The sequence below is a fragment of the Megalobrama amblycephala genome, linkage group LG3 (genome assembly GCF_018812025.1).
Source record: "Megalobrama amblycephala isolate DHTTF-2021 linkage group LG3, ASM1881202v1, whole genome shotgun sequence".
In the NCBI taxonomy this organism is placed as follows: domain Eukaryota; kingdom Metazoa; phylum Chordata; class Actinopteri; order Cypriniformes; family Xenocyprididae; genus Megalobrama; species Megalobrama amblycephala.
In genome coordinates, this window is record NC_063046.1 from 24,263,284 (window position 1) to 24,289,669 (window position 26,386).

Consider the following 26,386-nt stretch of genomic DNA (forward strand, 5'->3'; position numbering starts at 1 on the left):
TGCGCCTGTGTGTGTGTGTGTGTGTGTGTGTGTGTGTGTGTGTGTGTGTCTATCTAGGCCAGGAGGGGGGCGGGTGTCTGAAACCTAATCTAACTTACACCGTACGCGAGCTGCGCGACTTGACAAATGCCTCATTCTTAATGTGTCATATTATGTGTCATATGTCAAATTATATGTCATAGTATTGGCATAACGTCATATGTGAACATAAACATATTCTGATAGATAAATGCTGCTGAAGACATTTCGTTATGGAATACGTGAATGGCAAATCTGGCAAAGTTCACTTAAATAAATCCACCAGCTATCTTGGGGTGTTATGTATCACACTTGCCTCTGAGAATGATTAGCCTATTTATAAATCAATTTGATTCACCCAAAATGTATAAATAAAATTCTCCACAGATATTAGCGATAACAGGCTCATTTCTTATCTGTACTTTGTGCATTTGTAGCTTGTGAGAAAGTTGCACATGATAGAGCATTTTGATTAATGGTAGCAGGAAAATCTGTTGAGTCACGTACATGACTTTCACATGACAGGCCTGAAATCAGTTTGATTGCATGTGGATGTAAAGATATAAGAGCATTCAGCAGATATGAATATTACCACACTTCATCCTTCTCAAAAACCGCCAGCTTCACAACAACCCACAGCTTCCTATTCACAAAAACATGTGTGTCTAAAATAAGATATGCTTACAAATGCATTTCTGTCAGCATTGTTTTATGTATACATTACTTGATTTATTATAATATAGACAATGAGATATTGTTGGCAAGGTTTGTTTTTTCAGCAGCTCCTCGTCTGACTGCATGACACACATTTGATGCTGGTTTGTAGATATAGTGGTTTGCATGAATGAGGTTTTATTTCAAACAAAGAAAAAGTCCCTTTGTCACATGTGCAGACACTGGGATTTCTCAACAAAGACATTTATCAGAAATGCCTTCTGTAATAAACTCAACAGCCTCATATGCCTGGGCTTTTATAAGGGTTTGTACTAAAATAATCTTTATGATGATGATGATGATGAATCACTCATGATTTATACTCCTTTCTTAAGTCCCTTTGGATAGTGAAAGCATCTAAATAATAAATGTAATGATGCCACTAAGTATACTTTTCTCTTCTTTAAAAAAAAAAAAAAAAAAAAAAAAAAATATAACAGAGTACAAATATAGGAATAAAAAATGTGAAATAATGTAAAAAGTTATGTACAAAAAAAAACATTAATAACTGCTAGACAGTTAGAATGTGGATATGCGTGATTTAATTACCAGAAAACAATAAATATGGGCTTTTGGTTACTAAATTTGTTCCAGCAAATATGAAATTTGGCAAATACCAGTAAAAATCAGTAAAAAAAAATAAATAAATAATTAAATAAATACATTTAGCCTACTTTGATTTACTTAAAAAATAAACAGTAGCCTATACACTTCAACAATAATGAAAAACCTATAAGTAGATGTTCAGAAGTAAATACATACACGTTAAATGACACCACAAGAATAAAATAAGAATGTTTATGGGCTAAATTTAATAAAACTATATTTATTTTATTGACAAATTGGCTTGAAAAACGTATGCAGCTGTTGTGATATTTTTAAAAATTCTATACACATAATTCTAAGTATATAAGTTTTATTTCTGCATTATTCATGCAATATGCGTTTAAAGTAAAAAAAAAAACAAAAAAAACAAAACAAAAAAAACCCACAAAAAAGCAGTAGTAACAGCGTGGTCGTTACGTCATAACAGTGCGCCCGACTCTCACGAGTTGAAAATATTCACTGTTGTTGTATTTATGTCGTTTACAAGTTCTTTAAAAAGCTTTTTAGCATCGCCGTATCTTTTTATGTGTTTATAGATCTAATGTATATCAGTTTTGTGTTACTTCCTCTTTCAGTTTGCCGGAGAAGACGATCTTTAGCAGCATAGCACTTTACTTTCACTTTATCAGTTATCATGAGATTCTCGTTTTCTCCTGACACACATTTATACTAGAACTATTGTGATTTCCGTTGATTTTTGAGGAATATACATTCATTTCACTTTATAATTTACAACAAATGGAAAAAGCTCTACATGATGACTGCTGTTATGCAGACGGGGAGTCGAAACGAAACGACGCCGCGGTCGCAGATTTATTGGACTTTCTGCGCATCGATGTGGAGCTCGAGCCCGTGAGTGCCGACAGAGAGGAAACCTCGTGCTCTGTAAGATGAGTCATAATATTGAGACAAATTTCCTATTTGTGTGTCACTTATTTTACTACTTCTACAGAAAAATGTCATGCGCAAGCAGCGTAACTGGGAGAGAAGACTGGAGTTGAAAAAGAGCAAAAGAAAAGAGGAGAAACAAAGAAAGAAGCTCAACAGACAATATAAAGGTGACTTGACCTTTACGATATATGTTACCTATCTTACTGTGCATTACATTTTCATGTCCATTTCATATACGTCAATTATCATATCGGTAATTATAGGTTTTTATGAGGATAGTTTTGTTCACTTTTTTTTTTTTTTTTTTGTAATTAATTGAAGACCGTAAAGACTTTTATAATGTTACAAAAGATTTCCATTTCAAATAAATGCTGTTCTATTAATCGTAGAATCGATAGGAAAAATATGAAGCAGTACAACTTTTTTCAACACTGATAATAGTAAGAAATGTTTCTCAAGCATCAAACCATCATATTAGAATGATTTCTGAAGGATCATGTGACTGAAGACTGGAGTAATGATGCTGAAAATTCAGCTCTGATCACAAAAAGTTACATTTTACAATATATTCACATAGAAAACAGCTATTTTGATGAGTAATAATATTTCACAATATTAATACAAAGTTCTGTCATGAAACTCTAGATGTGCAGGCTAAGATGCATTTGTATAAAAAATATTCATATAAAAAAAAATATTCATATTAAAACAAGTTATGAAGTCAAATATCGTACTCGGTTACTAACGTAACCTCGGTTCCCTGAGATATGGAACGAGTACTGCGTATGGGGAAAAGTCTCCCTTTTTCCCCGTCACTGAAGCCTTTTTCAATAACGCAGTGTAACTGCATCGTCATTAGTTCACTCATAGACAAGTTGTTGAACCAATGACGGCGCGGCATAGCTGCGCGACCTATGGCGAGAGAGCGCGCGAACTTTCCCGCCGAAATGGGCGGGGTAAAGGGCTATATAAGCAGGCGTTTCGCCATAGGATTTCAGGCCAATCGACTGAAGCGACGACACTGAAGCCGCAGCCTCGTGGCACGGCAAGTAACTCGTTCCGTATCTCAGGGAACCGAGGTTACGTTAGTAACCGAGTACGTTCCCTTTCGATACTTCACTCGTACTGCGTATGGGGAACGAATTCAACCGCGCCGTGCCACGGCAGGGAACGACATAACTTGTTTTGGACACCGAGAGGGGACCAAGAGAGCAAGTAAGAAGGCAAAGCCGTCGTAAACCCTTGTTACACTACAAGAGGAGATGACTCCTGATCGGCGAGAGGCGGAACTCGAAGAGGCCGCTTGGTTACACCGAGAGGACCCGGGCTTGTAAGGCCGGAACGTCCAGATGATAAAATCTGACAAAAGTGGACGGCGAGGACCAGCCGGCCGCCCGTTTTACAGATGTCTTTAATGGAAACTCCATTAGACCAGGCCCAGGAGGAAGCCATTCCTCTAGTGGAATGGGCCCTAACTCCTAAGGGGCATTGAATGTCCAGGGAGGAGTAACAGAGATTAATCGCGTCGACTATCCAACGCGAGAGACGTTGCTTTGAGACCGAAGACCCTTTGGTGCGGCCACCAAAACAGACAAAGAGCTGATCTGATTGCCTGAAAGGCTGTGATCGCTCTACATAGGTCATCAATGCCCTGACAGGGCAGAGTAACTTCAGCTCCTGTTCATCCGCGGAGGGAGGAAGAGCAGAGAGCGAAATGACCTGAGCTCTAAACGGAGTAGAGAGCACCTTGGGGACGTAGCCATGCCTAGGTTTCAGCACGACCTTAGAGTCATTAGGCCCAAATTCGAGGCACGCAGGGCTCACAGAGAGGGCCTGCAAATCGCCAACACGCTTGACCGATGCTAGTGCAAGTAGCAGAGCAGTTTTCAGGGTTAAAGGCCTGAGGTCAGCTGAACTCAGCGGCTCGAAGGGGTTTCCTTTGAGAGCCCTAAGGACCAAAGAAAGGACCCAAGTGGGAACAGTAAGGGGACGAGGAGGATTTAATCGCCTCGAACCCCTTAAGAAACGAACCACAAGGTTGTTCCGACCCACTGACTGGCCAGCGATAGGAGCATGAAACGCTGAGATGGCTGCTACGTATACTTTGAGCGTTGAAGGGGCGCGCCCCAGATCCAAACGCTCTTGGAGGAAGGACAGTATCGGTGATACGTCACACTCCACGGGGTCTATGTTGCGTGTGGAACACCAATCAACAAAGACCGACCATTTCTGGGCGTAGAGGCGTCTCGTGGACGGGGCTCTCGCCTGAGATATGGTCTCTAGTACGTCCCTGGGAAGGTCAGTCGGCTCCCATCGAGGGACCAGAGGTGTAGAGCCCAGAGCTCTGGCTGGGGGTGCCAGATTGTTCTGTTCGCCTGAGAGAGGAGGTCCCGTCTCAGGGGAATGGGCCACGGGGCTTTCGTGGAGAGCCTGAACAGCTCTGAGGACCAAGTCTGGCTCCTCCAGAGCGGGGCCACTAGAAGGACTCTGTGTCTGTCTTCCCTGACTCGCCTGATGACCTGCGGGATCAGTGCGATCGGGGGAAATGCGTAAAGGAGTGTGCTGGGCCAGGTGTGGGCCAGCGCATCGACTTCCTTTGAGAAATATGTTGGGCAATGAGAGTTGTCTTCTGAGGCGAAGAGGTCTACCTCTGCTCTCCCGAAGAGCTCCCAAATCTTGAAAACCATCTGGGGATGGAGCATCCACTCGTCTGAGGGGACGTTGCTCCGTGATAGCATGTCTGCACCCAGGTTGGTTTTGCCAGGTATATGAGTCGCCCTGAGCGACCGAAGCCTTGGTATTGCCCACTCCAGAAGACGTTTCGCCAGAGCGCATAGACGGCTGGACGAAAGACCGCCCTGGTGATTTATGTATGACACCACGGTCATGCTGTCCGATTGGACTAAGACGTGGCGTCCCGTCAAGTGAACCTGAAACGCTTGCAGGGCTTTCATCACTGCCAACATTTCGAGGCAGTTGATATGGAGATGGCTCTCTTCGTGGGACCACGAACCGAAGGCCAGTCTGCCCTCGCACAGAGCCCCCCAACCTGAGTTGGATGCGTCCGTCGAGAGCACCGTCCTTCGTGACACCGCCTGTAGAGGTACCCCAAGACTGAACCAAGCAGGGTTCATCCAAGGTTTCAGGGCTAAAAGACAGGCCCGATTGACCTTGAGACATAAGCGGCCGTGCCGCCAGGCATGTGGGGGGACCCGGGATTTCAGCCAGAACTGTAGCGGCCGCATCCGAAGAAGGCCAAGCTGCAGAACTGGGGAGGCGGAAGCCATCAGCCCTAAGAGCCTCTGGAAGAGCTTCAGAGGAAGATAGGCTTTGTTCCTGACGGAAGCCGCGAGCTGCTGAATCGCCAGGGCGCGCTCTGGCGAGACTACTGCCGTCATGCGGACTGAGTCGAAAACTGCCCCCAGAAACGAAATGTGCTGGCTCGGGAGCAGTGAGCTCTTGGCTAGATTGACCCTGAGACCCAGGCATTGGAGATGGCTGAGGAGCACGGATCTGTGGTGTTCCAGCTCGACTCGAGAATGGGCCAAAATGAGCCAATCGTCGAGGTAATTCATAACCCGGATTCCCATCTGTCTCAGAGGGGAAAGCGCTGCGTTCATGCACTTGGTAAAAGTGCGAGGAGCCAGGGACAGCCCGAAGGGCAGGACTGTATATTGGTATGCCACCCCCTCGAACGCGAATCTCAAGAATCGTCTGTGAAGGGGGGCTATCTGGATGTGAAAATATGCATCTTTCAGATCCAGCGAGCAGAACCAGTCCTCGTGACAAATTTGTGCGAGGATCTGCTTCAGCGTCAGCATTTTGAATTTCCGTCTCATGAGGGAGCGATTCAAAAGTCTGAGATCTAGGATGGGCCTGAGGCCGCCATCCTTTTTGGGGACCAGAAAGTAACGGCTGTAAAAGCCTGACTCGCTCTCTGAAGGGGGAACTATTTCTATAGCCCCTTTCTTCAGTAAGGTCATGACCTCGGCCCGGAGGACGGGAGCGTCGTCCGGGTTCACCAAGGTTTGAAGCACCCCTCCGAAGCGAGGGGGCCGTCGTGCAAACTGGAGCGAGTAGCCCTGCTTTATGATCCCGAGGATCCAGCTTGACACGTCGGGGATGGCCTGCCAGGCCTCGGCCCGAGTGACAAGGGGTTGAATGATGTCGGATGACAGGCCGCCGGGTAGGGGGCCGTACACCGAAGGAGGTGGAAGAGGAAATTTGCTCTCTTTTAGAGGAAGTAAAATAGTGTTCGCCGTGAAAACGCCGTTTTGTTTGGGCGCAACATGTGTGGGCCCAGCTACAACACAGAGCATTTCTCCCACGCCCGGAATTAAACGAGGCGGAGGGGAGACTGCACGAGGGAGCTTTTGGGGTGGTCCGGTCGCAACGGGACATTCCCCAACCCTCTTCCTTCCTGCTGGATCAGGACGTCTTCGGAGTCACCGGGTCCAGCACAATCTTGGGCCGGGGTCCCTGGCGTCTCGGGAAGGAGGATTGGCGCTTAGCAGGGCGAGGGCGCTGACGATGCTCCTTAGGCGGCGCTGCTTGAGAGGTGGATGGGGCAGGTTTGGTCTGCTGAGCCGGCGCAGTCCTGGGGCGGCTAGGAGCAGACGCAGAGCTGGAGCGCTTGGGCAGAAAGTGTCTCATGGCCTGAGACGACTTCTGCGCCGCTGTGAAGCGCTCGGTGAAACCATCCACCGCTGGCCCAAAAAGACCGGAAGGGGAGACCGGGGCGTCCAGAAAGGCCGTCTTATCCAGGTCCTTGATTTCCGTGAGGTTGAGCCAAAGATGGCGCTCAAGCACAACCAGGCTGGCCATGGAACGACCGATGGCCTGGGCAGTGGCCTTCGTGGCCCGCAGGGCTAGATCGGTTGCGCTGCGGAGATCCTTGAAGGCAGGTGCATCAATGCCGGACTCGTCCAAAGAGCGGAGGAGTTTGGCCTGGAACACCTGGAAGATCGCCATGGTGTGAAGCGCCGAAGCAGCTTGGCCCGCAGAGGTGTAGGCTCTTCCAGCCAGAGTAGAGGTGGTTCTGCAGGGCTTGGAAGGCAGGGCTCTTTTGGTCTTCCATCCCACAGCCGCGGGAGGACAGAGGTGAGCTGCCACCGCTTCATCCAGGGGCCGCAAATGCTCATAGCCCTTCTCTTCTGCGCCGTCGACAGCAGTGAGGGCAGAACGGTGTGTTGTGTGGAGGCGGGCGGAGTACGGAGCGCGCCACGACTTCGTAAGCTCCTCGTGCACCTCAGGAAAAAATGGAGCGGAACGCTGGCGAGGGGCTTGGCGGCGGCCTGGCAGGAACCACTCATCCAGGCGGCTACGCGATGGCTCCTCCGGAGGGGCCCAGTCGAGGTCTAGCTCTTCCACTGCTCTGGATAGGATGCGGAAGAGCTCGGCATCCATACCCTGGCCGTGATCAATGGGCTCCAGAGGAGGCGGGGGAGCAGGGTCGTCCGGCTCGCCAGCCCATCCTTCCGCTTCAGAAGCCGCAAGAGACATGGAGTCATCCGGCTCTTCGTCAGATCCTCCAAACGAGACGAGGTCGCTCGCATCTGCAGAGGGACGCTGCTCTGGTCGGGAGAACATGACGGGAGAATGTTCTCTCGGGGGAGAAGGCGAGGCACGCGGGGGCTGGGCCGACGTGAGCTCGCACAACTCCGGGCGCTGAGTCGCTCTACCCCGCTGTCTCTTCCTGACCGGCTCGCGGGAGGAAGGAGACAGGAGGGCGCGAGCGGCGAGATCGCCTTCAGTAAAGAAGGCGACCCGCGAGCGCAGAGAACCGAGGCTCATGCTCTCGCAGTGCGGGCATGAGGCTCCAGCGAGTGCACCGTCGGCGTGGGACTTGCCCAGGCACGCGACACACTCGCTGTGTCCGTCATCATCGTGCAGAGGGGCTCTGCACGTGCCACAAGAGTGGCGCGGCATTTGCAGCAACGCCGCCGCCGTTATAACGGCGATTGGGGGGCTCTTTTTAGAGCAGCGAGGGCCGCGGAAGCTCTTTTAGAGCGGTAGAACCGCTGAGGAAACGCTCTTTTAGAGCGGCAATAAGCCGCGGGAAAGCTCTCAAGGGGCGCACCGGATGGCGGCAGGAGACACGCTGAGAAGGCGGCCGGAAGCGGGAGCGGGAGGCGGGCGTCTCGAGGACGGCGCTCGGGGCGGCAGTCAGCGAGGGCGCCGGCGCTGTCTCCGACCGGCGAGTTCAGCTGGGTCCGCTGCGGGGCCTCTTCAGACGGCGGCGGGAGCTTCTCGTAGGCGGCGAGCTTCCTCAGGCTTCAGGCGGAGATCAGCGAGGAGATGCGTTGTCGTCGCTGAAGGAGAAAGGACTGAAATCCTATGGCGAAACGCCTGCTTATATAGCCCTTTACCCCGCCCATTTCGGCGGGAAAGTTCGCGCGCTCTCTCGCCATAGGTCGCGCAGCTATGCCGCGCCGTCATTGGTTCAACAACTTGTCTATGAGTGAACCAATGATGATGCAGTTACACTGCGTTATTGAAAAAGGCTTCAGTGACGGGGAAAAAGGGAGACTTTTCCCCATACGCAGTACGAGTGAAGTATCGAAAGGGAACTAGCTTCCACCAGATGGCCTTCTGTATTCAAATTCCGCAAAAATGGAACTGGCACTGCGTTAGTCCCGTAAGTTGAATTGGGAAGGTGTAGGACATACAGCGTAAGCTTTTTGAAGAATACAGAAGGCTGTCTAGCAGAAGCACTTGCAAAGTGAGCATTTGTGTTTATAAAGCGTATACATTTTTATTTTTTTTAGAAAATGATCAATCGTTTTGCTAGATAAGACCCTTCGTCCTCGTCTGGTATCATTTAAAGCCCTTTGAAGCTGCACTGAAACTGTAATTTTGACCTTCAACCGTTTGGGGTCCATTGAAGTTCACTATAAGGAGAATAATCCTAGAATGTTTTCATCAAAAACCTGAAGAAAGAAAGTCATAAACATCTTGAATGACATGAGGGTGAGTAAATTATCAGGAAATTTTAATTTGAAAGTGAACTAACCCTTTTAAGCACCATGACTAAATTCTGGGAAATTTCCGGATTCTGGAACCAGGCTGGGCATTCATGTCTAAACATAACCCTTGTCTTTTAATCTATGAAACATCAACTGTGCCTTATTTGTCTTAGAAGGGTGTTCACAGTCATTGCATTTGATGTAGGAGGAAAATACAAGCATACAGCAGCAGCGATACATATTAAAGGATTAATTCACTTTCATATTAAAATTTCCTGATATTTCCCATGACATCCATGTCCTTCTTTCTTCAGTTGAAAAGAAATTAAGGTTTTTGATGCTGTAGAAAACATATTGCCATTTAAAGGTGCTAAAGAGGATGTTTTGTTTTATACATTTTTGCAATATTACTTGAAACTGTCTTTACTAACTGATAAAAGACTATTTATTAGGTGCACTGAAAGGAATAATATTAATATACATCATCTGTGCACGAGGTAGGGCCTTAAAAACATCAGCCAATCGTTTACGCGATCATCGCGTAAACGATTGGCCCTCTGGCTTGTCAATCACTGCCGTGACGTTCCTTGCGAGAGACCTGCGCGGATTGGCACTCTGGCTTGTCAATCACTGCCATGACGTTCCTTGTGAGAGACGAGCGTGGCTGTGCGCTCCAGTAACTTTCCACACTCCACAGGCGTCGCATGCAATGTTTTTGTCAGGAGACAGGAGTAACAACTGCAGATTATGAGTTACCTGCGGTGAGTCTGACATAATGAATCCACTAACACGACACAGCGAGCGAATGCCGGTGGTAAACACTCATGCTCCAATACTCGTGCACGAGTTTTGGGAGGCGTTCCCTTGAAATGAGCTGTGAAGGAGGGGGGTTGTTCTTACGCATGCGCTCATTTCAAAAACTCAGTAACAGTCTTTGGTTTCTTAGTCAACAAAAAGATCCTCTTTAGCACCTTTAAATGTGGTTAAAGTTACCATTGTTTATTACTGTATTCACGGAGACAAGAGCCGTCACTATTTTCATTTTTAAACACTTGCAGTCTGTATAATGCACAAACACAACTTCATTCTTTATAAATCTTTCCAACAGTGTCTAATGTTAGCTTTAGCCACGGAGCACCATCAAACTCATTCAGAATCAAATGTAAACATCCAAATAAATACTATACTCACATGATCTGATGCATGCATGAAGTATGCATGACGAACATCTTGTAAAGATCCATTTGAGGGTTATATTAGCTGTGTGAACTTTGTAAATGCACTGTATTATCATTGAGAGCTCGGGAGAGCAGGGAGCGCGCGATTTAAAGGGCCCGCACGCTGAATCGGTGCATAGTTAATAATGCCCCAAAATAGGCAGTTAAAAAAATTAATAAAAAATATCTATGGGATATTTTGAGCTGAAACTTCACAGACACATTCAGGGGACACCTTAGACTTATATTACATCTTGTAAAAACAGTACACTAGTTCACATAGGGCCACATATGCTTCACGTGCCTTATATGCACCTCATGGCAGCCCACATGTCTAACGGCTAGATCTGCTTGAGGGGAATAATGTGTAGGCAGATCTAGTCCGCCAAGACCAAGCATATGCCTCATTTCTCATACTCAAAACTAATGGGCCAGGCACACATAGCTAGCATACACATGGTTCCTATGGGTCTTGGGAACAGCAGCAGTTAATATGTTTTGGCGGTAAATCTGCTGGAGGTTGTCACCTTGCCTTCTGCGTGATGGGGGATTTTCTGACATGCAGTACCCTTGGCTTGTATTGTTCAAATATCATGTCACCTGCTCTGTTGGGGGGTAATTCATGTGCGCTATATTGTAGGGCTGCACAATTAATCAAATTTCTAATCGCGATTACGATTACGGATGCCACGATTTCGTAATTGTTCATAGGTGCGATTACAAGGAAAAATATCCACTTACATTATTCTGCGTGTTTAAGAGGTGTGTTTAGAGCATGTTACTTCGCAAGAGGTGAATCACGACTACTTCAGAATGTAAAAGGTTTAACCTTACCTAGCACAGAAGGAGCTACCAGTGACATAGGTGTACGTTGATATGTCGAACGCACACGAAACACCAGCACCTGCCATTTTTAAAAAGCAGTGTACAGAGCCTATATATTTACTCCACAAACTAACTTTACAAACAAGAAAAAAAAAATGATAGGGCCCCTCATCCTTAAGCTAAGGAGAAAATCCAGTGTGACTTTGAGCAAACCAAGCAAAACATGATCATGTATTTCTGCTAAGCTAACCTTTTCATATACTGTCTACTCTCTGTTAAAGAATAGTTCTATCTAATAACGTATTAGACAGGCCTGTTAAACAGATCGTAAACTAATAAAGACAGAGAATGCGAGCACTGTGGGTCTGTCTGAATTGTTTTCAGCGTTGTCAAAATAAAAGTAACAACAACAAGCGCAGTTTACGTCACTTCAGGCCCTAGGGGACCATTAGTTCTCGGGGAACCACACTGGTGGCTAGTTCCTCTATGTTCCAAGAACAACCTGATGCAAAAGCCCCTATTATTATACCATGCGTATGTTGACTTTTTATTATTATTTAAAGAAGAAACCAAACCAATGTATAGTTGACATTTGAGGTTTAATGCTATAGAAAAACAATAAAAAATTTCAGGAAGAGTGTTTTCAGCTTGCTTTTTATTTTTATACAAAAATATGGCATGCAGTTGCTTCAAAAAATCGTATAAAGCTATTCAATACATCACTCAATGTAAATTGTGATAATCTTAATTAATAATTGCAGTTACAATTTAATGGGAATAGTCGACAATTATGATTTTTGTCAAAATCGTGCAGCCCTACTATATTGTACAGCAGCAGCATGTCTTACTTGCTCACAGCAGCGTGTCGTGTATGTATTGGCAGTAGCAAGTCCTGTACTTGCTCTGCAGCAGCGTTAATTTATTTAACGAAAACTATGACGAAAAATGTTCGTTGACAACCTTTTTTTCCATGACTAAGACGAGACGATGAGAGACGACACCAATGTCATTCAACGATAACGTGACTAAAACAACACATGCAATATCGTTAATGAAAAAAGACAAGACTGAAATGTGGCTAAAAGACCAAAATCACTCTTTTGGAATCACTTTTTGTTTTTGTCGAATAAAGGAGACCAAACATTACAGACTGCGAACGTCCATGCTTATGGTTGCCAGATTTCCAGAATTTAAACCCCCTATCAGAGCTTTTTTGTTAGAGGTCCCCTAGAACCCTATTTCACAAGGTGTAATATAAGTCTAAGTTGTCCCCAGAATGTGTCTGTGAAGTTTCAGCTCAAAATACCCCATAGATTTTTTTTATTATACCATGTTTTAACTGCCTATTTTGGGGTATAATTAAAATTGCGCCAATTCAGTGCGTGTATACCTTTAAATGCTCATGCTCCCCGCCCCCAAACTCGCAACTCTACACTCTAAAAAATGCTGGGTTAAAAACAACCCAAGTTGGGTTGAAAATGGACAAACCCAGCAATTGGGTTGTTTTGACCCAGCAGTTGGGTTAAATGTTTGCCCAACCTGCTGGGTAGTTTTACTTAACTCAACTATTGTTTAAAAATTACAGTATTGCTTACTTAAAATGAACCCAAAATATCTTGAAAATTAACATTTATTAATATGTTTAATAAATGAACATTTTAATTTCATTTTAGATTAATTTTAAGTCAGCCATATAGTCATTTTCAAACAATAGTTGGGTTAAATAAAACTACTTAGCAGGTTGGGCAAACATTTAACCCAACAGTGGGGTTAAAACAACCCAATCGCTGGGTTTGTCCATTTTCATCCCAACTTGGGTTGTTTTTAACCCAGCATTTTTTAGAGTGTATAATACATTGCATAAACAAAGTTCACACAGCTAATATAACTCTCAAAATGGATCTCTACAAAGTGTTTGTGATGCAGCATATCAGATCATGTAAGTACAGTATTTATTTGGATGTTTACATTTGATTCTGAATGAGTTTGATAGTATGCTACGGCTAACGGGTCTAAAGATAATATTACACACTGTTGGAGAGATTTATAAAGAATGAAGATGTGTTTTTGAATTATATAGACTGCAAGCGTTTAAAAATGAAAATAACGACAAGGCTCTGGTCTCGGTGAATACAGTAAGAAACAATGGTAACTTTTAATATATTATCGCTCTATCTGCCATTTTTCGCTATTGTTCTTGCTTGCTTACCTAGTCTGATGATTCAGCTGTGCAGATCCAGACGTTAATACTGGCTTGTGTAATGCCTTGAACATTGGTTGGCATATGCAAATATTGGGGGCATACACCCCGACTGTTACGTAACAATCGGTGTTATGTTGAGATTCGCCCGTTCTTCGAGGGTCTTTTAAACAAATGAGATTTATATAAGAAGGAGGAAACAATGGAGTTTGAGACTCACTGTATGTCTTTTCCATGTACTGAACTCTTGTTATTTAACTATGCCGAGGTAAATTCAATTTTCAATTCGATGGCACCTTTAAATCTCGGGCATCATGTTATCATGGATCATGTCAGTTATTATTGCTCCATCTGCCATTTTTCGCTGTTGTCCTTACTTGCTTACCTAGTCTGATGATTCAGCTGTGCATCTCCAGACGTTAATACTGGCTTGTGTAATGCCTTGATCATGGGTTGGCATATGCAAATATTGGGGGCGTACATAAATGATCCCGACTGTTACGTAACAGTCGGTGTTATGTTGAGATTCGCCTGTTCTTCAGAGGTCTTTTAAACAAATGAGATTTACATAAGAAGGAGGAAGCAATGGAGTTTGAAACTCAATGTATGTCTTTTCCATGTACTGAACTCTTGTTATTCAACTGTGCCAAGGGAAATTCAATTTTTGATTGAAATTTATAAAGGTGTTTATAAAGGGGAAAAAAATGCACTGGAAAAATCGATTTAAGAAGGCAAATATTGTCCTTTAATGGAAATGGTGTAATTGCAGTAAGTGAGAGGGTGCACAGAAGGATGTTAAATTCCTTAGGAAGTTCGACACTCTAAAAAGTTTGAGAACCACTGAAAACGGATAGAATTGCACAAGTGCTACTGCTAAGAGTGCAATGTTAATACAGCCTGTTACCTTGATTCAAATTTTTCATAAGTTTAAATGTATTGGTCTAAAGAGAAAAATTATGACTATTTTGTCTAAAGACTACAAATAAAATAGATATCAAAATTAATGTTGATAACTGTAGTTTGACTAAAAGTAATGACTAAACTTGACAAAAATGCTTGACAAAAAAGACTTTTCATCGACTAAATCTAGACTAAAATATGAAAGACAACAATGACTAAAATGTGACTAAGACTAAGGAGCATTTTCGTCTGAAGATAAAGGCAAGGCAAGGCAAGGCAATTTTATTTGTATAGCACATTTCATACACAATGGTAATTCAAAGTGCTTTACATAAAGAAGAAGAATAAAAATAGAACATGAATAGAAATAACAGTGATGATACATAAAAGATATAAAATACATTAAAAATGAAATAAAAACAGGGAAAAAAAAAATAAAGAATAAAAAGATAATATGTATAAAATAGGATGCAAACAGTTCGGACGTAGCACAGTGCTCAATCAACAAATGCATAGGTAAAAAGATGTGTTTTGAGTCTGGATTTGAATGTGGCTACTGTAGGAGCACACCTGATCTCTTCTGGAAGCTGGTTCCAGCTGCGGCTGGCATAACAGCTAAAAGCAGACTCTCCCTGCTTTGAGTGAACCCTTGGTATTTCTAAGTGAGTTGATCCTGATGATCTGAGTGATCTGTTTCTATGAGCATATCTGCAATGTATTGAGGTCCTAGGCCATTGAGTGATTTATGAACAAGTAACAGAACTTTAAAATCAATTCTAAATGCAACTGGAAGCCAGTGCAAGGACCTGAGGACTGGTGTGATGTGTTCATGTTTTCTGGTTCTGCTCAGAATCCTGGCAGCAGCATTCTGTACGAGCTGCAGCTGTCTTATGGTCTTTTTGGGAAGACCAGTGAGGAGCCCATTACAATAATCCACCCTGCTGGTGATGAAAGCATGAACAAGTTTCTCTAAGTCTTGACTGGAGACAAAGCATCTAATTCTTGCAATATTTTTGAGATGATAATATGCTGATTTAGTTATTATCAAGTCTGACTCCAAAATTACACCAAGATTCCTGACTTGATTTTTAGTTGTTTGACCCCTAGAGTGAAGGTACATGTTCACTTTGAGAACTTCATCTTTGTTTCCAAACGCAATGACTTCAGTTTTGTCTTTGTTTAACTGAAGGAAGTTTAGGCACATCCAATTTTTAATTTCATCAATGCATTGGCACAGGGAGTCAATGGGGCTGTAGTCGTTAGGTGAGAGGGCTAGGTAAATCTGGGTGTCATCTGCATAGCTGTGATATGCAATTTGGTTCTTTCTCATTATTTGGCTCAGTGGCAGCATATATAGGTTGAACAGGAGGGGTGCAAGTATTGAACCTTGAGGGACTCCGCATGTCATGGATGTCCACTCAGACTTATGGTCACCGATACTCACATAATAACCTCTCCCTTCTAAGTATGACCTGAACCATTTAAGGACCATCCCAGAAAGCCCAACCCAGTTTTCGAGCCTGTCAAGAAGAATGTTGTGATCGACAGTGTCAAACGCAGCACTGAGGTCAAGTAGAACCAGCACTGATAATTTACCTGAATCTGTGTTTAGGCGAATATCATTTATTATCTTTATGAGTGCTGTCTCTGTGCTGTGATGCTGTCGGAAACCAGATTGGAAGTTATCAAAGTATCCATTCAAGCTTAAGAACTTGTTCAGCTGATTGAAAACAACTTTTTCAATGATCTTGCCTATGAAAGGAAGATTTGAGATTGGCCTGTAGTTGCTCAATATGGTGTTATCCAGATTGCTCTTTTTCAGGAGGGGCTTAACAACTGCAGTTTTCAGGGATTTTGGAAAAGTCCCAGAGAGAAGTGAGGCATTTACCACTTCTAGGAGATCTGCTTCTAAACAGTTAAACACTCTTTTGAAAAAAGATGTGGGAAGTGTGTCAAGGGTGCAGGTTGATGTTTTAAGGTGCTGTACTGTTTCTTCCAAGATTTTACCATCAATTGCTTCGAAATCAGACATAATAGCTACTTTCTGAGGTTGTGATCTGATCTGTTTTACCCCAGTACAGCTCAAGGATGTGCTGATCGCCTTTCTGATATTATTAATTTTCTCAGAGAAGAAGGAAGCAAACTCACAACATTTGCTGTCTGAGAGCATTTCACTGGGAATCTGACTTGGGGGGTTTGTTAGTCTCTCTACTGTAGCAAAAACAGTGCGGGTGTTGTTTAAGTTTCTGTTTATAATATTTGAGAAGAAGGTCTGTCTAGCTTTGTTGGGTCTGGCATATCGCATCTACCTCTTCACAATACCCCATAGATTCTCTATGGGGTTAAGGTCAGACTAGTTTGCTGGCCAATTAAGAACAGGGATACCATGGTCCTTAACCCTCTGGAGTCTGAGGCTGATTTGGGGCTTGGAGAAGTTTTGACATGCCCTGACATTTGTGCTTTTTTCAGTTGTTCATAAACATATAAATGACAAAAGTGTCATTACACTGTATTCAGCACAAACTAGGCTACAATAATATGTGAGGAACATGTACGTACATGTTTGTATTTTTGAAGGAATAATGTTTATGCGTGGTTATTGAAAAAACAAAAAACTTAAGTCACTGAAATAAGGCCAAAAAAAGTATATTAAATCTGTGTTCATAAGACTTCTGGGTATTGGAGGTTGTAGACTAGAGTTTTTGCTTCAGAATGAAGTAAAAATTATGCTGCCTACTCCTTCATATAAAACAATAGAGAGATTTAAATTTTCTAAGACACTTTTGGTCAAGAAACACAGTATGCATGGAGGCGTGAATCCTCATGTATAATGGGTGATTCTCACCTGAGAAGACAAAAGAATTGAATAATAATGACCTGAAATGACTTGCATATTAATGAAGCCTTTCAGTCAGGTAGGCTGTGAAAAAACCCTCTGTGATCATGCTGATAACAGGATTAAAGTCCACTCAGGACAAAAAAAAAAACATGATTTTTGTGATCTCATGCATGCACGTATTATTGCACATGATATGAAGAAAATTGTGTATAGGCCTATGTTAAATTACACTACCAGTCAAAAGATTGAACACATTGCCATTATAATGTTTTTAAAAGAAGTCTCAAGTCTCTAACCAAATAATGGTTTTCTATTTTAATATACTTTAAAATATAATGTATTTCTGTGATGCAACGCGTCTGAACCAGTGATGTAGTCCTAAAAAAATAAGTGGTGTACTATTACCCAGACCCCCCCCCCAAACAAACAAACAAACAAACCAAAAAAAAGGACAAAAACAATGTAAACACAACAGTAAATGTGTTTTATGTTGTTGTTCATTAGTAACTTGTTTCATTAAAAACAAATAAATACAGTGCATTCTAAAATTGGTTGACATTTTTAATGCTTTACAGTTTGACTATTATTTAAACATGCTGCTTTGGAATTATATTCACTGAATGAAAATTTAAACCACTCTCTGTCAGTAGGTGGCGCTTATGGCGCTTTTTTTTTTTTTTAAAGCTGTTTCCCCGATAACCTCTGTAAACTCAGTTTTATATTATTTACATCTATGTAAGCTTATCAGTTTGACAGAATTTTCTACTTCATTGTGTTATAAGAAGTCAAACTATATCATTTTCCATTATCAAAGCATTTGTTATGAAAAATAGCAATCTACACATAGCCTATAGAAACAACAGATGTCACAGATATAATATAAATCTAGTGAATTCCCTTAATAGGTTATAAATTCTACAAGTTAGCCAAAAATTTACCATAATTACTACAATAAAACTATATAAATTCTAGTAAGGGTGTGTCATGAATAGTTTAAAAAGCTCCCTAATAATTCTTGGTGCAAGATGATGTCTGTCCTCTTTTCAGACTTTTGTTCATTTTGTCCATCAGTCTAGATCCCGTTTGACATTCTATATAGCGTTTCAAAGTGTTTAACTCTCAATATAATTCAAATGGATCGCACATTTTATCATCAGTGTTGGGATGGCTCGTGGAAATCTTATAAAACTTTTGGAGCTTAATACGATTCAGAGTAGCAGCCTAGTATGTTTCGCTTTTGATTTGCGCACTAATGCATTAAATAAACAAGGCTTAATTTGCGCTGATGGTCTTTACAGTTTGTACGGGAACTTAGCGCTTATAAAAGCTCTGAACGCATGATGTAGGCCGTGACCGCTGCAGTGAGAGAACTGCGCTCAATGCACCGCTCAAAACACAGAGCGGCTTTGATCGGAGATCTCTCACTGCAGCGTGAACACGCATTGTGAAGCCTGGTTTTTAGCCGATGATGAGCGGGAAAAGGTAGAATGACAGAAGTGCTCATGCACCAATTACAACAAAGAATCGCGAGTTTACACAACAGCATTGGACACACAGTTAAAGGAGAAGCTAACAGGACATTATTTTATGGACTTTCGAAGCAAAAAACAAGTGGGTATACGCAAATACTGATCCTTATAAGTCGTAATACACAAACAGCCCTGAGCAAAAAGTAAGCATACGGCATATGCGTGCGTATCGCCCCGACTACACCACTGGTCTGAACATTCCTACCTCTAGGGCATTTCATATAGGCTACCATATTTGTTATATTATAGAGCCTAAATGTTTATGTGCAGTTGACAAACTATACATCATTAAAAAGATCTAAGACTCAAGCTTCACATTTTGACTCTTAAAATCTTATATTGACCATAATTTCTTAATATGCTTAAAAGCATACACATTTGGAGAAATATTGATGGATTCTCATATGTTTATATCAATTTTCTATACAGAGGAGTAATATGTATTATTCTATATTTATTGTCATCATTATGAGCGCTGGATGCTGTGTTTTTAATTCATACTTGAGCCGGAGGGCGCTCTGCCCCTTTTGTCCACAAATGCCTCAGTAAAAGAAGAGGCAAATCATGTGACAATCAAGGAACTAACAGAGGCAAGAGATCACTAAATATGGCTATTCAAAACACTTTTCAAGACAATAAATACACGATTGAGATGATGTAGGCATGTATTGACTGAATTTGCGTCTGAATAGCGCTCGCTCCATGGGCGTGGCCGCATTAGCAGATAATGAGCTGAATCACAGACTTCTGACATGGCTCTCTTTTCATACAGATTACATAAACACAGAAGGTTTGTTTTCGATTTGACTTATATGTTTTAAAACCTGACATCTTAACGTTTTTTTAGACATAAGTGTAATTTTTTTGTCATTAGTATTCACTTAGTTACAGTTCATTTTCTAAGAACTATCAGATTGGAGTTCGTTCAGAGGGAGACGAGAGATCACGCATCATGTTAGTTTTCTTTATTTTACAAAAAGCACAACATTTTGTTTTTACTCTGAGTGTACACAAATCAAAGAAGATATTCCACAGATTAAAATGATGTATAACTCTTAATTGTATGTGCAACATTGACGGAGTATTTTGAGTCTCTTTCACACTGATAAGAAAAAAACCACAGTGGTATCGCCGGCGATACCTTCAGACCTCAGAGTGTTAAACCAGGTACTGGTAGCTTTGGCACTGTGTGCAGGTGCCAAGTCCTGTTGGAAAATGAAATTGCATCTCCATAAAGTTGGTCAGCAGCAGGAAGCATGAAGTGCTCTAAAACTTCCTGATATGTGGCTGCGTTGACCTTGGACCTCAGAAAACACAGTGGACCAACACCAGCAGATGACATGGCACCCCAAATCATCGCTGACTGTGGAAACTTCACACTGGACCTCAAGCATCATGGATTGTGTGCCTCTCCTCTCTTCCTCCAGACTCTGGGACCCTGATTTCCAAAGGAAATGCAAATTTACTTTCATCAGAGAACATAACTTTGGACCACTCAGCAGCAGTCCAGTCCTTTTTGTCTTTAGCCCAGGCGAGACGCTTCTGACGCTGTCTGTTGTTCAAGAGTGGCTTGACACAAGGAATGCGACAGCTGAAACCCATGTCTTGCATACGTCTGTGCGTAGTGGTTCTTGAAGCACTGACTCCAGCTGCAGTCCACTCTTTGTGAAACTCCCCCACATTTTTGAATGGGTTTTGTTTCACAATCCTCTCCAGGGTGCGGTTATCCCTATTGCTTGTACACTTTTTTTCTACCACATCTTTTCCTTCTCTTCGCCTCTCTATTAATGTGCTTGGACACAGAGCTCTGTGAACAGCCAGCCTCTTTTGCAATGACCTTTTGTGTCTTGCCCTCCTTGAGCCCTCCTTGAGCAAGGTGTCAATGGTCGTTTTTTGGACAACTGTCAAGTCAGCAGTCTTCCCCATGATTGTGTAGCCTACAGAACTAGACTGAGAGACCATTTAAAGGCCTTTGCAGGTTTTGAGTTAATTAGCTGATTAAAGTGTTGCACCAGGTGTCTTCAATATTGAACCTTTTCACAATATTCTAATTTTCTGAGATACTGAATTTGGGGTTTACTTTAGTTGTCAAATTATAACAGTTGTTATAATAATCAAAATTAAAAGAAATAAACATTTGAAATATATCAGTCTGTGTGTAATGAATGAATATAACATACAAGTTTCACTTTTTGAATGGAATTAGTTAAATAAATCAACTTTTTGATGATATTCTAATTATATGACCAGCACCTGTATTTGTATAGCACTTTTCACGATACATATCGTTTCAAAGCAGCTTTACAGAGAAAATATGTTAACATTACAATTTAAAGAATGCAGTTAGCAAATAATGTAATAATTTAGGCAATTAATTTACAATCACTGTTAGCAGTTTAACTGAAGGTAGAAGCAATGATCTGATAAGTACGACCTAAACCACCGTAATGCCTGGCCCTGAATACCAGTATAAATTTGTAGTCGATCTAGGAGTGTTTTATGTTCTATAGTGTTGAACGCAGCACTGAGATCAAGTAACACTAGTATTGAGATACAGCCTTGGTCAGAAGCTAGAAGTAAGTCGTTTGTAATTTTAACGAGCGCAGTTTCTGTGCTATTATGAGATCTGAATACTGACTGAAATTTTTCATAGATAGTGTTTTTTTGCAAGAAGGAGCACAATTGGACCGACACCACTTTTTCTAGTATTTTAGACATAAATGGAAGATTTGAAATGGGTCTGTAATTTGCTAACACATTTGGATCTAATTGTGGTTTCTTAATGAGAGGCTTAATAACTGCTAGCTTGAACAGTCTTGGGACATGACCTAGAGATAAAGACGAGTTGATAATATTGAGAAGAGGCTCTTCTGCTACAGGTAACAATTCTTTCAGTAGTTTAGTGGGTATTGGATCTAATAAACATGTTGTTGGTTTAGACGCAGTGATAAGTTTATTTATCTTCCTGTCCTATAGTTGTAAAGCACTGCAACTGTTCTTGATGTATGCATATAAGTGTTCCTATTGCACATTTATCTCCCTTCTCTCTGTTTTGATATATGCGTAGTCCATTTTCCCCAGATTACAAGAAGAGACATTTGTTTTTCAAATGTCTCTTCTTGTAATCTCAACTTGAATTTCAGTCTTTCCATTTTATACATTTCTGTGACAATTTGTTCCCACTGTGTTCTCGTTAGGGGAAGATGTTGGAGCCATAAACGAGTAATCGCTTTTTTGCTGCTGCTGCTACTAGTATCCTCAGTAAATATTTATTCCTATTATTAACTGAATATGGTAGCTCCAATCTCAATCTCTTAAGATTTCCAATATACTTGAGGTATTTCTGACCAATACAGTTTCAAAACTGGGCAAGCCCAGAAAATATATACATGATCAGCCACTTGTGTACCACACTGCCTCCAGCAGGAGCCTAGATTTGCTTACTCTTTTTTTGTTTGGTTTTTACTTTGGGTGTGATAAAGAAACGTATAATGTTTTTCCACAAAATTCTCTTAAAGCCCTGGAATGATTAGTCACACACTGTGAATGCAATTTCACAAAGAGTGGTTTCTAATTTATTGCATGTCTGTCTTGCAGATGTGAATGAGCCACAGCTCAGCAAACGTATCATTAAAGCGATTACCAAAGAAAGACTGGAAGAGGCCAGAGCAGCAGGACTGTGTCTGTGTGTCGACCTCAGCATGACTGACTGCCTGTCAGCAAAAGTGAGTGAGATTTACAAACAAACACAACATGCATCACATTCACAAGTTTGACAGGTTGATACCTGACCGCGATTACTAGATAACAAGCGTGGGATATTTATGTAATTATCCTTTTATCTCATAGGAAATCAGTCGACTTGCAGGTCAGATCAGGCGCCTCTATGGATCCAATAAGAAAGCCTTACAACCATTCCACATTTTCCTGACAGAATTCAAGGAGGACAGTCTGCTGTATAAGGAGTGTGTTCGGATGAATGACGGCTTCCTGAATTATTTGGTTAGAAAGGATTTCCAAACTGATCCTCACCTATCCTTCAATAGTACAAACAGAAGCATAGAAATGATAGTTTTGTTATTGTGGCGACTTATCAGCGTCTGTGTATCCCACAGATTGATGTGACGGAGGAGAGCTGGTTTCATCTGTTTCCCTCTGAAGATGTGATATACTTAACCCCAGACGCAAGTGAAGGTTCACATATTCTATACTGCATTAAGAATTAGTTCTAAACACTAAGCTTTTAATCATCTTAACCATAAATTATTGGTCAGGAAATTAGCAAAATTTAAGCAAATGCACTACTTAAAAAGCCAGTGTTGTTAAATCAATGAAACACATTGAGTTGCATGGTGATGCTCCAGAACGGTGCCTTCGAAAATCCGCTGAGAAATATAACAATGAATGAACTCTAGAGTTCAAAACTTTACAAATATTTACTCTAGAGTAAATATTTGTTCTCAGATTAAATTCAGATGAACTGGGAGGCAATTTTCAACTACTCATGAACTGCCATTAACATTGAGTGGAACAATAACACTGACTCTTCTTCCTGTAAAAACCTGTCTGCAAGTTGAGGAAGGCTATTCTGTGCTTACTTTATCTACAGTATTTGTGTAATTCTTGTAAAAAAATGTACGAGAATTATTCTTTTAAATTTTGATTTGTGATTAAAATGGTTAAGACTATTAAAAGTAAATATTTTGTAAAAATATTTTTTATAAAAGTATTATTTTTATATATATATTTATATTTATTTATATTTTTAATAACTTTTATTATTTATATATGTTATTTATTCATTTAAATTTTAGATTAGTTTTTTTATTAATTATTAATTATATTATTATTTCTATTTATATATTTTATATTTCTAAATGGAAATATAAATATAAATATATATATATTTTTTTATATATATTTTTTATATTTCTATTCAGTTTTAATTTTTTTCAGTTTTAGTAATTTTAGTACTTCAACCTAAATTTATTTCATTTAGTTGCTAAGACAACATTTCTAATTTTTGTTTTAACTATTTTAAATTTTAGTTTTTCAATTAATATTTGTTTTATTTTATTTCAGCTTTGCAGACATTTTTTTCCCTCATTGAATATACTGTTTCACTCATAAATGTGTAATTTATGGTAGTACAACTATTTTGTTCATGTAATTTTTTTTGTATTATTTTTATATTTTATTTATTTAAATTACTGAAAAGAACTTTTAATAGTTGTAATTTTAGTTACTAATAACAATGCATTTTTTCCTCATTGAATATATTGTTTCACTCAGTGATAGAGTGATATTAAGGGTCAAAAAGATGTCATTATGTCATTTTGATATCAAGGAAAAAATTTCAGATAAAAAAACAATATGAATTCTGCTTAAATTTTGATTATGACTGTCCCTGTTAGCTTTAGAATATGTGGAGGAAGATAAAGTTTATATCCTTGGAGGTTTAGTGGATGAAACCATACAAAAGGTGAGAATCTTGCTTGTGGATTTATTAATGATGCATTTATGAAAGATTTCATAGTGGAGAAGCAACTGAAGATCTCACTGCTTTCTTTAAGAAAATAAGCTACATGAGGGCTAAAGAGCTCGGCATTCAGATGGCGCGGCTGCCTATTGACGAGTACATGGTGAAGAGACCAAACCCCAAAAACTTCCACTCCAAAATCCTAGCCATCAACCAAGGTAATCACTTTCTCAGACTCAGTTTCTACATGCTGCAATCATAATCCTCCTCATCCCGGAGTGAAATCGAGTGTATGATTGACCGTGCGCTGTTGTGTTTCAGTGTTTCAAATCCTACTGACATTTCGGGACACCAAAGATTGGACTAAAGCACTTGTCGCTGGTATCCCTCCTGGAAAAGGTTACATGTTGGCCTCAGCAGCATCTACAGACGTGATAAACCCTCATGAGGAGCTGTAGACACTCACTGTAGAGTGTCTTGAGCAATATACAGTGTTATAAAATCATCTATATGAGATAACTTAATGTCTGACTTGAATCAGTAAAATTTAAAATCCATCTTTTGTTTGATTTATTTTAAAATGCTCTCATTCAGTTGTCTCAAGAATAGTTTCCACACAGTCAAAAACTGGACTGGTGGATTTTTTTGTCAGCATTAAAGCCACTGGATCATATCACTGATATATGCAGTTTGATGTCTCCTTTTCTTGTTACTGTGTTCATGTTTTAAATGTGACATGGTTTACATTACAAGTGAAAACAGTAACAAAAACTACATCTGTTTGTTAATCTTTGTCGAAAAAGAAAATCAGAGCTGTCTTTCAACATCAGACATACGGGCAGTTATATTATATATGTTAATTTCACTGTCAAGGATGGGCAGTATTTATGATACATGTATTTCAAATACGTATTTCAAATACAAAATAGTATTTTGTAATTTGTATTTGATAGGGTTGATGAAAATGGCTTTGTATTTTGTATCAAAATACTTTAGTGTTTTGTATTTTTGTAGTTTTAAAATACTGTAAAATACTTTGTGAGAAGTCTACATGATGACATCATAAAAATGCAACCTCTGATTGGTGCTTACTCAATAATTTGCCCAGACTTGTTGAGTTCAGAACAGATGTTAAGTTTTGGTGTTCGGTTTAGTAGTCTATAGATTAAATGGTTTACCAATTTACATAATGTTCTTGAAAACTATTATACCGAGCATGTTACAGATCCCTTGTCTCCCGGACTCCATTACCCATGATCCTCCTGTTCTCCACACCTGCACTCACTTCCCTCGTCTTCTCCTCCTCATCACGGATTGCCTGCACCTGTTCCTGATCGTCAGCACACCCTTTATAATGGACTCACTCCCTTCACTACTTGTCTGTCCTATTGTTAGTCTAATGTGTATTGTGTGTGCGTATCTCCATCGTTTGATTAAAAGTACCCAGTGTTGTGGACTTCCGTGTATGCCTCATCTCTACCACACCAGCACCGTAACAGAAGGACAGACCAAAACCGCCGGACATCCACAAGAGACAAGATGGGTATTTTCCTGGTCCCTGTACCCCCAACGGCTTGTAATACTGTGGCTCCTGCTCCCCCACAACCTCTCACGCCGACATCAGCGGCTTATCAGCTCGTCGGACTCTTCCGCCGAGCCAGCTGCCGCCGAGCCAGCCGCTCCAACTACTACCGCCCACGAGCCCACTCCAGCCCATGCATCCACTCCATACCACGGACTTATTAAGCCTTCCCTAAACCCCCCCCATGTATTTTTTTGGGGGGGCCCAGTGCCTGTGGGTGGGGAACTCCTGGGCAGGGTTTTGGGGTCGCCAGAGCCCACTAGGGCTCCAGATCCAGCTCCTGACCCTCCATGGCCGCCCACGGCCCCTGACCCGCCAGACCCGCCACGGCGGCTTGGACTGATGGGCGGCCAAGGCCCCTGACCCGCCGGACCCGCCATGGCGGCTTGGACTGATGGACTCGTCCTGGAGACCTCCGGTTATGTCCAGCCAGAACGGCCACCCTCCCTCCCCAGTGTTACATCTACGGTGCGAGGACGCGCCTACCGGGAGGGGGAGGTACTGTTACAGATCCCTTGTCTCCCAGACTCCATTACCCATGATGCTCCTGTTCTCCACACCTGCACTCACTTCCCTCGTCTTCTCCTCCTCATCACGAGTCGACAGCGCTCGCGCTCTTTC

General features: G+C 41.6%; 1 protein-coding gene across 2 annotated transcripts; it reads left to right on the forward strand.

Moving 5' to 3' along the window:
• Positions 1-1,745: 1,745 nt before the first annotated feature.
• trmt10b (tRNA methyltransferase 10B) lies at positions 1,746-24,865 on the forward strand. Of its 2 annotated transcripts, none has more exons than XM_048184691.1 (8): positions 1,746-2,190; positions 2,291-2,396; positions 22,302-22,429; positions 22,554-22,706; positions 22,820-22,898; positions 24,119-24,186; positions 24,278-24,401; positions 24,505-24,865. In XM_048184691.1, exons 1-8 carry the CDS (start codon positions 2,077-2,079, stop codon positions 24,639-24,641), a joined length of 909 nt encoding a protein of 302 aa, XP_048040648.1. In that variant the 5' UTR covers positions 1,746-2,076; the 3' UTR covers positions 24,642-24,865. The 2 variants fall into 2 exon arrangements, with proteins under 2 accessions (XP_048040648.1, XP_048040647.1); XM_048184690.1 differs by having other exon boundaries at positions 1,747-2,223.
• The last annotated feature ends 1,521 nt before the right edge of the window (positions 24,866-26,386 follow it).

Bases quoted from the DNA above. Each gene is read 5' to 3' on its own strand.
- trmt10b (XM_048184690.1), top strand. From the start codon at position 2,077: ATGGAAAAAGCTCTACATGATGACTGCTGTTATGCAGACGGGGAGTCG. The intron at 22,430-22,553 runs GTGAGTGAGATT...TTTATCTCATAG, and splicing joins CTGACTGCCTGTCAGCAAAA to GAAATCAGTCGACTTGCAGG. The intron at 22,707-22,819 runs GTTAGAAAGGAT...TGTATCCCACAG, and splicing joins ACGGCTTCCTGAATTATTTG to ATTGATGTGACGGAGGAGAG.